The sequence below is a fragment of the Trichechus manatus genome, unplaced genomic scaffold, assembly GCF_000243295.1.
Source record: "Trichechus manatus latirostris isolate Lorelei unplaced genomic scaffold, TriManLat1.0 scaffold00104, whole genome shotgun sequence".
In the NCBI taxonomy this organism is placed as follows: Eukaryota; Metazoa; Chordata; class Mammalia; order Sirenia; family Trichechidae; genus Trichechus; species Trichechus manatus.
In genome coordinates, this window is record NW_004444040.1 from 1568245 (window position 1) to 1579693 (window position 11449).

General features: G+C 53.3%; 1 protein-coding gene across 1 annotated transcript; it reads left to right on the plus strand.

The window, feature by feature from the left end:
* The first annotated feature begins 6130 nt into the window (after positions 1-6130).
* Positions 6131-8039, plus strand: MRPS26 (mitochondrial ribosomal protein S26). Its single transcript, XM_004383017.2, has 4 exons — positions 6131-6347; positions 6449-6595; positions 6682-6805; positions 7499-8039. The coding sequence occupies exons 1-4, from the start codon at positions 6136-6138 to the stop codon at positions 7631-7633; spliced, it is 618 nt and encodes a 205-aa protein (XP_004383074.1). The 5' UTR covers positions 6131-6135; the 3' UTR covers positions 7634-8039.
* The last annotated feature ends 3410 nt before the right edge of the window (positions 8040-11449 follow it).

Genomic DNA, 11449 nt, shown 5'->3' on the forward strand with positions numbered 1-11449 from the left:
ACGTAACAGTCCACCCAGTCCAGACACCTGGTATCCTTCCATTTTGTGACTCCACTATCCCTCAGGATGTTGTTTTTGTTCTCATGGTTGAAGTTGGGTCACTGCCATGCCCATAGTCCAACCTGGAATGGGGAAAGAGCATGGAGGGCAAAAGTTCGTTTTTCAGGACATTTGTGCATTTTAGGCAGAAGTTGCACTTTTCATTTACACTCATATCCCATTGGCCAAAACCTAGTCACGTGGCTACATCTAACTGCAGCACGTACTGGAAAATGTGGTCCTTAGTGGGGACACAGCCAAGAGGACTCATCACAGAGGCGGGGGGAATAAACTGGTTCCCGTGGTGGTCAGTGCAGAGCTGAAAGGGCCTTGCAGCCAGAGTGGGTGAGCAGCAGAGCCAGCCCAAGGGCCACCAAGCCATGATGCTACCCCCCAGGACTTCATCCTCTCACCCTGGGCTCCTGAGAGCCTGTCAGGAGTGAGAGGTGGGACCCCAGCTCAGTCTGTGGAGGCACCCTCAGAGGGCAGGGCTGCTGTGCTTCCTGGAGGAATGGGGCTTGAACTAGACCTGAGGAATGCCCGACATTCAGATGAGTGAAAAGGAGGACAGGTCAAATGGAGTTGCATTGCAGAGGGCCTCAGAGTCCCGCAAGTGGCAAAGATCCAGCAGCTCCAAGAGGGCAGCCAAGTTCTGCACCACATATTCAGGATGTTGGAGTGAAGGAGGGCGGTGTGCACAGGGGCCCAGGAGGCCTATGGGAGGCACAACACTACAACAAACCACCTCTGGAAGCTTGCGAGAGGTGAGCATGACTCACATTAAAAGCATCCGGTCTTTCTCTGGGAACTAAGAACTCCAAGAGGCAGTAAACTCGTAATAGTTTTGAATAAAGAGTGGCTAAATTAAGCAGAGTCAGGGATTTCTGAAGAGAGGTGCCAAGTTTAGGGAGGAGACCTTGCAAGCTATCCTGTGGTACCTCTGGGAGACCAAATCCAGGGAGGTGGAGGATGGCAGGTGTTGGGTCAGCAAGTCATTGAACAAACAAGCGAGTCCATTCTGAAGTCCATATATTGTCTTCCTCCCACCTCACATCACTGCCTCACCTCCGGCTGATACTGAGCAGGTACACTTGGTGTGGCCTGGCCTGTTGTCTGCTGGACTTGACGGTGATTTGGTCGATGCCTAGGCCAGTATTCTAAATATCACTCTGGTTGCTAAACAGATGCCTTCAAACAGAAATTACCTCGGCTCTGTGCTCCCCTGCTCATCCACACCTTATAGTGTATCCTCCGTCCGGCCCTCTTCACGCCTTTCTTGCTTTTCCTTGTATTACCCAGGGTTTTCTGTTTCCTTCATAACGCCCCTCCCCAAAACACACCAGTCTCTTTCATTAAAATAAAATAAAAAGCACTTCCCCAGACCTTATCTTCCCCCTTTATGATAAACCAAAAAAACCTGTTGCCATCGAGTCGCTACGATTCATAGCAGCCCTACAGGACAGAGTAACACTGCCCCATAGGATTTCCAAGGAGCGCTTGGTGATTCGAACAGCTGACTTTTTGGTTAGCAGCCATGGCTCTTAACCACTGTGCCATCAGGTTTCCCTCTTTATGATGGACTTCTTAAAAAAGCCTAGTACTCCCCCCTCCTCATGCTCCCTTCATTCCCACATCATCTGGTACTAAACCCAGGAAACCGTGGTTGCTGCTCACTGACTGCCCCATCAGTGTTGGTGACTTTTCTGACTTTCATCCTCACCCTTTAGCTACTCTTTCAAAGTCTCCTTCCTCAGAGGTCAGGATTCCTGGGGTCTGCATGTCCTGCTTCCTGCACCTCTCCTGTGCTCTTGGCATCCAAGGATTCCACTCAGTCTCCACCGCCCTTTACTCCAGCATTCTCTGTTCCTCCCACTCCACATGCTGCAGCCGAGCAACGGCTTCTCCATTTTGTTTCTTTGGATCACCCTGCTGTGCCATCCCGTTTCCAGGCCTCTGGCTAACCCCTCCTCATCCTTCACCAGGGCCACCTGGTCAAGGAGTTGTGTCCCTCCTCTGCTCCGAGGGCACCACCTTTCCATTCAGCTCTGAACCTCTGCTTTTAGCACTGACTATAAGCATCTCCCCGACAGGAACAATCTCGAGTCCTCAGGACCGAGTACCAGGAGGAGCTCAGTGATGAACAAATGACTCTGGGCTCTGCCCAGAGGGATACAAAGATGAATACCAGAGTTTACAGTTTGGAAGGAGGCATCAGACATTCCTGAAAAGCCATTCCTGTTGCCAGAAAGAAAGGGACCGGAAGCCCTGCAGGAGCAAAGGCCTCAAGCTGAGCAGCTTAGTTGCTCTGGTTTGGGTTTTTCAGGAAAAAACAAACTATAGAAAAACTAAAGGTGCCCCCGTTCCTCTTTTAAAACAAACGCCAGGGACTTTGAATAAAACATTCTATAAATCCAAGCCAGAACTAAGCTAGTTTATTGAACTCAAAAAGTGTCATTTTTACTAAACAAAGCTAAGGTTTTCCCAGAAATCACCTCATTAACCAATAGATACAGAAACAAAGTTTGTATTTCCCAAACAGTTTAACTGAACATACAGTCTACACAAGTATTTTATTCGAGTCTCTGCTAAGTAAGTCAATTTGGAAATTCACATGTGCCTGTCCTGCTGGGAGCCCAGGTGCCCGTGACTGACTGGGGCCTGGTGGGCCACCACCCCATGTCCCCACTCCGCTGCCCCGCTTTTTGCCACAGGATGTGACTCACAGTGACTTTAGCCACCACAATGCCAAGCCTGACCCTGGGCCTCACATTTGCTGTTCAACTCAAGTGAGATTGGCCATTAACCCTGTAAACAGGCCCTTGACCCCTGGAAGCTGGGGCTGGTGGTGCAGAGTTGAGCCTGTGACACAGACTGGGAGGTAGGGGCCGGGGCCTTTTCAGGCACCCCAGGGCAGCTGTCCTACATCCACATGTGGTCCTGGGTGAGCACAGGATGCAGGGGGTTGGAGCCTGGAGGGGCAGAGTTACTCCCACCCTTTGCTGATGGCCCCGCAGAGGCTGCACTACCCCCCCTCCACCCCATACACACACACAGGCCTGCCAGGATAGAGGCCACTCATGGCAGGTACTACCCCACCCAGACCTGCCCCCACCTGGAGGGACTCTGCCCTGGTGCCCAGATGTGCGCATGAGAACTTTCCACCCAGCCCACTTTACAGATGGATAAAATTGAGGGGGAGGGGGGGCATCACCAGACCTCTTATGAGGCTGCTGAGCTCTCCTTTCTCTGGTCCCCACTTTCTCACTGGGGGTGCCTTGAGCCGAGTGGGTGTCAGAATCCCCAGACATTGCCCCTTTTCAGACCACACTTTTCTCTTTAGGCCAGAGGGATCTTTAGGCTTCTAGGGCAGGAGCTTGATGGTGCAGCCCAGGAAGTGGGAAAATGAGGCTCGGGACAGGCCAGACTGGAGCAAGAGTACCAGGAACTTCAGGCCTCTGGGACGGTGAACAGGGCTGTATCTGCCCGGTGACCCCAGGGCAGGGCTGCCTGGTGTGTGTTTATGGAGTAGATTCTAGGGGAAGGAGGCTGGCTGGTGAGCTGCCCCTCCTCCAGTCTTTCCAAGATGTCACTGGAGTCAGGGCTGGTGGGGGTGGGGGGGTGGAGCTACCTGACCAGTAAATCCCAGGGTCTCTTGCTGGGGTCCTGCTGCCACCAGAGGAACCATCTTGCCCACAGCACTCCCTCGGTGAGTGAGGAGGCTGTGCTCCACAAGCCCTGGGTGCATGGTACACTGCCCCTTCCCGCTTCCCAAGCTCCTCCAGCCACAATCATCCTAGAAAAGCCTCTTTTCCCTCTTCTTCCCCACAACTCCACTGTCCATTTTTTTGCCTGCTGCCCTGGCATGGGAGGGACAAGGAGTCGAAACACCATCACATATGCTACACCCCCAACTGTCATGGGGGAGGTATGGCAGGCCACAGAGAAACGGGGCAGAGGGTCTTCCAGCACTGGGTGCCCCAGCTCTCACATGCACCCACATTGCTGTCTGTCCCCATAGAGAACTCCCCTGGCCAGCCAGCCATCGGCCTAAAGTCTCTGTTCCCCTCCCCAACCTTCCTTCTGATTTTGGAACTCTGGGAAGGAAGGAGGGGTGGGCTGAACCGACAGGGAGGGCCCTCAGAGCTGGCAAGTCTCGGTAGCCTCTGTGTCCCCATGCGGCAGAGCCCTCTGGGAGAAGGCTGGCCCCCTGGGGCATTCTGCTTCCTGACCTGGTCACGGAGCCCTCAGGGCCCAGACTTCTGCAGGCTTGGGATGAGGAGCAGAGGCACAAGAGGGAAGGGCAGCCCCTGAGGTGTCAGCTGTCCAAGGGGAACCTAGAGGAAGGGAGGATGTGTGAGGGTGTCAGACTCCTGAGTGCCGTCCACTGTCCATGGGAGCAGCCCTACCATGGCCAGCTGCAGGCTAGACCTCCTCCTGCTGCTGCTGCTGACCACCCACCCCGGACCCTTGAAGGCTCAGCAGGTACCCTGGAGGGAAGAAGGCCTCCATCTCACCCTGGGGCCTCCAGCTGGCCCCTGGGCTCCCAGGTGGGTGATGGGCCAGCCCAGCCTGGAGGAGAGGAAGAAAGCAGATAGGAAGTGTTGGCTGGGGCCTTCCACCTATCCTGAGCCCGGGGAGTGGTGGGGGCAGGCGGCAGCTCGGGTTCCTTTCTGAGGAAGGGTTCTGGGCACTGCAACAGGCAGCCCAGGCTACTGCAGCCTCCACAGTGATGCCCAGGCTCCCCCTGAGGACTATGGGCAGGGCCGTGGCTCAGTGGCCCCTCCGTGGGAAGCAGCACCTAGTGCAGATCTTGTTTGAGTAGGGTGAGAGGCCTCAAGCATTTGAACCCAGCCACTCACCACTGTGGCCACCGCAGCTAAGGGCTGGTGGCTATGTAAGGGGAGGTGAGACACTAAGTGGGTGCCCCTGCCTCGGCACCCTGTTTCTCTCTACCCCCACTGCATACAGAATTCCCAAGAGAATTCTAAGCAATGTTTGATAAGATACTTATGTTACAGTAAAAGATCAGAAGTCAGTAGTGGAGGGGAAGCCGGTAACTGAACCTTCATAAATAAGACAGTAGTGGCAGGAGGTGGGCAGCCCCTAGGTCAGCGGAAAGGGATGAGGGGTGTGACCTCAGAGAGAAGGGCCTCAGGACTAGATGGGCACTGGCATGTGCACTAGGAATGACTCAGTGACTGACTGCAGAGCTCCCCAAGGCCATAGCAGAAGGCAGGCTCTGCCCACAAAGGTGTTAACAGAGGCCTTATTATTTTGTAAATTAAACGTATTTTAAGTGCACGGGGGTAGTACAGTAACTAAAGGACCAAGTGTCTATTTCCTATAAGGCAAAGCCTCATCGCCTAACTTAGGTCGGTGTGAGCTCAGGATTTTACATATTAGAATAATTTGTGGTGGGCAACGCAGCAGGTCCAGGGGGCTGAAGCTTCCACGCTGGGTTCTCAGGGTTTCTCGGGGGACGAGTCCGCGCTGGGTCCTCAGAGTTTCCCCTGGAACGAGTAAGCCGCTCTTCTCGGGGGCCGGGGCGTGTCCACAGGACCTAGAAGCAGGCAGAGCGGCCGGTGGCGGCAACTGCTCGGGGAAGCCGGGTCGGGACAGCAGGGGAGGGGAGGAGACACGGAGCGACCTCACGCCGAAGCTCGGCGGTCACACAGCCGGAGCGGGCCGGGTAATGACCGCCCCTCTCCCTCTGCAGACTGGACTCCGAGCGCCGCGCTCCACCCACCCTCCAATGAGAGTGAGGTCCCCGAAGCTGTTGCCTCGAGTTCTGTCCTTCGTCCCCTCCCTCTCTTCACTCCCGCCTGAGACCATTCCCGCATGGGGGCTAGAGGGGCGACCGGACAGGACAGGGCCTGCAGGGCAGGCCCAGCTAGAGCCTGACGGCGGTGCGGGGCTGCCTGTGAAGGTTGATAGGGTCGCAACACCACCTGCGCAGCTCGAGAGGGCGACCGAGGGACAAGGCCACACTCTAGAAAGGCGGCACCCAGGGACTGCATGTCCCATGGTGCCCCGCGGCCGCTTCCGGGTCACGGTGATGCCATGGCAGCGCGCCGGACGCCGTGAGCCGACTCGGCCATGCTGCGCGCGCTCAGCGGCCTGGGCGCGCGGCCCCAGTGCCGGCCTTCTGCCCTGCTGTTGCTCCCCGCGCGCGGCCGCAAGACCCGCCACGACCCGCCGGCCAAGTCCAAGGTCGGACGCGTGGCGACCCCGCCTACGGTAGATCCTGCGGAGTTCTTCGTGCTGACCGAGCGTTACCGGGAGTATCGCCAGATCGTGGGCGCCCTCAGGTGGGTGGCGGCGGGTGAGGTGATGGCCTCCCGCGCCCTCAGGGGTGTTTGTTGGGGCGGGGGGTGAAGAGGGTGTCGACAGTAGGCGCGTCTCCCCCCAGGCTGGAGTTTGTGACCGAGGTGCGGAAGAAGCTGTACGAGGCCCGAGTCGGGGTCCTGGCCGAGCGCAGAGCCCAGGAGAAGGCCGCCGAGCACCGGGAGCTGATGGCCTGGAACCAGGCGGAAAACCAGCGGCTGCAGGAGCTGCGGTGAGTGGGGCGGGAGGCGGGGCGGGCTGCCAGGCCCTCGAGGGGAGACCCAGCCGCGCTCAGTCTCGGCCTCTCGCTCCACCCAGGATAGCGAGGCTGCAGCAGGAAGCGCAGGAGCAGGAGCGGCGGCGGGCGGAGGAGCAGGCCTGCCAGGCCCGAGAGACGCAGGCCTGGATGCAGCTCAAGGAGCAGGAAGTGTTGCAGCTGCAGGTGGGCCGCGTCTGATGGCGGATTGGAGTGGCGGACAAGTCTTGTTACGGCGAAGTGGGGCACTGGCTATGTGCATTCAGAGAGCGTAGCCTGGAGCCTTAAGAGAGTGTGGGTGAGGATTTAGGGGAGGAGCAAAAGGAGCTGCCTGTCAGGCATGGAGGTGAGAGGTGGCTAGCCATGGTGAGCCAGTGTTTGTGGGAGAGACCACTGCTTTCCACAAGGAGTTGGTATTTAGTCCTGCAGATGATAAAGTTATTGAAGAGTTAAGTAGAACTGGAAGATGTGAGACTTAAAATCAAGGAGACCAGTGAAGGAGAAATCCCACAAGAACGGATAAGGCTTTAATTAAAGTAGTAGAAGTAGAAGAGTGAGTCTGAGAGAAATTAAGAGATGACCAGGCAACAGTGAGGGACTGATTTCACCCGTGGGACATGAGATTGCCACAGCTGGTGCTTGGGGTTCTGGCTGAGGTGTCTGGGGATGATTGGCCAAGAGAGGAACGTGGCAAGGCTGCCAATGGCACTCCACTGGAAGGTCATTGGGGCACTCAAGAGGACCTGGACTCCAGGCCATCGTCCCCCAAGAAGAGCTGGAGCCTCTCCCTAAGTGGGGCTGAAGGTGAAGGCCAGTGGCCTTATGGATGGGCCAGCGCATGTTCTAGGGCTACCATTCATCTGCTTTCTCTCCCAACAGGAGGAGGCGAAAAACTTCATCACCCGAGAGAACCTGGAGGCACGAGTGGAAGAAGCTTTGGACTCGCCAAAGAGCTACAACTGGGCTATCACCAGAGAAGGACAGGTGGTCAGGCCACAGCACAAGGGATCCTAGGGGCCCCAGAAGGACAGTGCCCACCCAGGGACCCTGTATGTGTGAGGATCAGAGAGTTGGGCCTGATCTGAAGGAAAGCAGTTGGTGTCTCTTCTGAAGCTCAGCCGGCTGCAGTGCAGTCCTCACACTGGCTGCTGCACCCACCACTTGGTCGGAAACTCCCAAACACAGGCCCTGTTCTGCCCTCAGCAACGACCCTCAGCATAGCACATGCCCTAGAGTGGTTTCCACCTCACCGAGGAGGGGCTACGGTCCCCAGGCAGCCAGGTCATCTCCTATTATCAATGGCAGGAGCAGTAAACTACAGCCCATGAGCCAAATCTGGCCCACTGCCAACTTTTGTAAATAAAGTTTTACTGGAACACAGGCGTGTAAATTCATTGACTACTTTTGCACTACAGTGGCAGAGGTGAGATGTTGCAACACTACAAAGTCTAAAATATTTATTATATGGCTCTTTACAGAACAAATTTGCTGACCCCTGACCTAGGGATTTAGGGCTGCAGTCAGGAGCAGAGTTCACCTAATACCTGGGCCACAAGCTAACCATTGGCAACGTGTCTATGCCTGCTTGATCCTGAGCTTTGCTAGCCAGTGTCTGGTGTGTCCCAGGACACAGAAGTCAAGGAGAAGACCCCATTCCTTCCCTCAGTGATTGATACCTGTCTTGACACTCCCAGCTCCCTCGGCCCATCCACCAGATTGCAGATGGCAGGGGAGGCCCGGTTGACCAAAGCTGTGCAAACGTCAGTGTGGCTGGTCAAGCACTTGGACCAAAAGCAAACCAGAAATGTTTGTGATTAAGGTTTAGAAGGCTGAATAAGTGAGCATATAGGTCCATGGCCCCTATTCAGACACAGGCCCTCAAGCAACATCTGAGATGGGGTTGTAGAGTCTCTGAGCAAAGCTGTTGACCGTCGCCACACATTCATTTGAACTTGCCTAGATACCACCAGAGGGAAAAAGGGAATCCCAGCTTCTTCCCATGATTCCCACATTAAAAGGAGGGCCTGGGAACCCCAGTAAATGAAATTTCTGTTAGGGAATGTCGATGACCCCTCATGTCCTAGGTGAGGAAGCAGGCAGAGGGACCTGGTGGCGTGGTGCCTGTACCCCCGAGAGTAATGGCTTCCCTCCTCAGGCTGGTTTAGCGTTTTCTCCTCCCTGGCACTGAGCCCAGTCAGAGCACTGTGCATCCCTAACTTCAGATGCTCAGCATCACTGGGGTTGTGAGCTGATGGGCATCACATTGGGCCATGGTTTGGCAACTGTGTCCACCCCTTGGGCTTCGTCATGTTAAGAAAAGTGGACCATCTATTCCCCCTGCGGTGAAAGCCTTTGGTGAGCTTTCACATGGAACACTGGGCATGTGCCAGGAGGCCCAGCTCTGCATAATGTACTCCTTCCCAACTTCATCGCAATCTTCCAGGCTTTTTTCTTTCCAAGCTCCTGACCCTTTGCCCAAGATCCAGTGTATGTCCTTAATGCAGTCCATCTGTCTCTTCAGATACAGGAGATACTGCTATCTTCTGGGAGCTCTGCCTTTTGGCTGATTTCCCTTCACTACTGTCCTTCAGGGTCCTGCATGGACTGTAACACCCTAGCCAATCACTGTTAGCTGATGCCAGTATGTCATGCAAACCAAGCTTCAATGTTTGTATTTTCTGCCCACAGTCTTGCTGCTATAGGCACAAATAGGCAGCTTCCTGGTACCTTCAGGGTTGGCTCAAGCCCATTCCCATCTGTACCTGCTTCTAATGGGTCACAGAGTGCACAGGCAGGCTGTCAGATCCCACCACATAGTTGCAGAGCAGTGTGGTGTCCCATGGTAGAATGTCTAATCTCTGGCAGGAACCTGGATAGTTTACCTCATAGGCATGGCTTTGCTCAAAGAACACTAGGATCTCTTCTGATTCTTGCCTTGAGTTCCAAACAGGGTTTGGGTCGCTACAATGTGAGCTTTACCGGGTTGCAAGAGCCAGAGTTAACGAAAATCATACTTGCTGCAGCCGGGACCACCCGGAGAATCTTCCTTTTCTCTAGGCCCCACTAGAGGGTGTTCAGTTTGGGGGTTACCAATTAAATGCATTGAAGCAGGATACTCAAATGTAAGTGCTCTTGCCAAGATTTGAGGTGTCCCACTGTGCTTTCAGTGCACTGGGGCAAAGAGAGTAGATCAGTACACAGGTGCAATTTGTGATTTGCTTGAGGAAGAGGAGGCATGCCAACACCCAGGAACCTCACTGAGTGAGCCATTTGCCCAGGATTCATGTCCCCAGTCAGGTGTAGATGTTTTACCATGACACCCAAGATTCTTGCCCCTTCCAGTTCTCCAGGATAAGCAGCATAACATCAATGAGAGGGACCACCATGATGTCTGGGGGATGGGGTGCTAAAGTAGCCAAGGTCTTGAGGATTAGGTTGTGTAAATCTGTGTTGTTTTTGTTGTTAGGTGCCGATGAGTTGGTTCCGACTCATAGTGACCCTATGTACAACAGAACAAAACACTGCCCACTCCTGCACCATCCTCACAATCGTTGTTATGCTTGAGCCCATTCTTGCAGCCACTGTGTCAATCCATCTCACTGAGAGTCTTCCTTCTTTCACTGACTCTCTACTAAGCATGTTGTCCTTCTCCAGGGACTGGTCCCTCCTGATAACATGTCCTAAGTACTTGAGACAAAGTCTTGCCATCCTTGCCTCTAATGAGCATTCTTGCTGTACTTCTTCCAAGACAAATTTGTTCTTTATTCTGGAAGTCTATGGTATATTCAGTATTCTTCACCAACATCATAATTAAAGGCGCTATTTCTTTGGTCTTCCTTATTCATTGTCCAGCTTTCGTATGCATACGAGGCAATAGAAAATACCATGGCTTGGATCAAGCACACCTTAGTCCTCAAAGTGACATCTTTGCTTTTTAACTCTTTAAAAAAGTCTTTTTGCAGCAGATATGGCCAATGCAATATGTCATTTGTTTCTTGACTGCTGCCTCCATGGGCATTGACTGTGTATCCAAGTAAAATGAAATCCAGTCCTTGACAACTTCAAACTTTTCTCTGTTTATCATGATGTTGCTTATTGGTCTACTTGTGGGAATTTTTGTTTTCTTTACGTGGAGGTGTAATCCAGACTGAAGGCTGTAGTCTTTGATCTTCATCAGTAAGTGCTTCAAGTCCCCTTCACTTTCAGCAAGCAAGGTTGTGTGACCTTCGTATCGCAGGTTGTTAATGAGTCTTCCTCCAATCCTGATGCCATGTTCTTCTTCATATAGTCCAGCTTCTTGGCTTATTTGCTCAGCAAACAGATTGAATAAGCATGGTGAAAGGATACAACCCTGATGCACACCTTTCCTAACTTTAAACCATGCAGTATCCCCTTGTTCTGTTTGAATGACTGCCTCTTGGTCTATGCACAGGTTCCACATGAGCACAATTAAGTGTTCTGGAATTCCCAGTCTTCGCAATGTTATTCATAATTTGTTATGATCCACAGTCAAATTTCTTTGCACAGTCAATAAAGCACAGGTAAACATCTTTCTGGTATTCTCTGCTTTCAGCCTAGATTCAACTGATATCAGTAATGATATCTTTCCTTCCACATCCTCTTCTGAATCTGGCTTGAATTTCTGGCAGTTCCCTGTTGATGTACTGCTGCAACCACTTTTGAAAGATCTTCAAAATTTTGCTTGTGTGTGGTACTAATGATATTGTTAGATAATTTCCACATTCTGTTGGATCACCTTTCTTTGGAATGAGCACAAATATGGATCTCTTCCAGTCAGTTGGCCAGGTAGCTGTCTTCCAAATTTCTTGG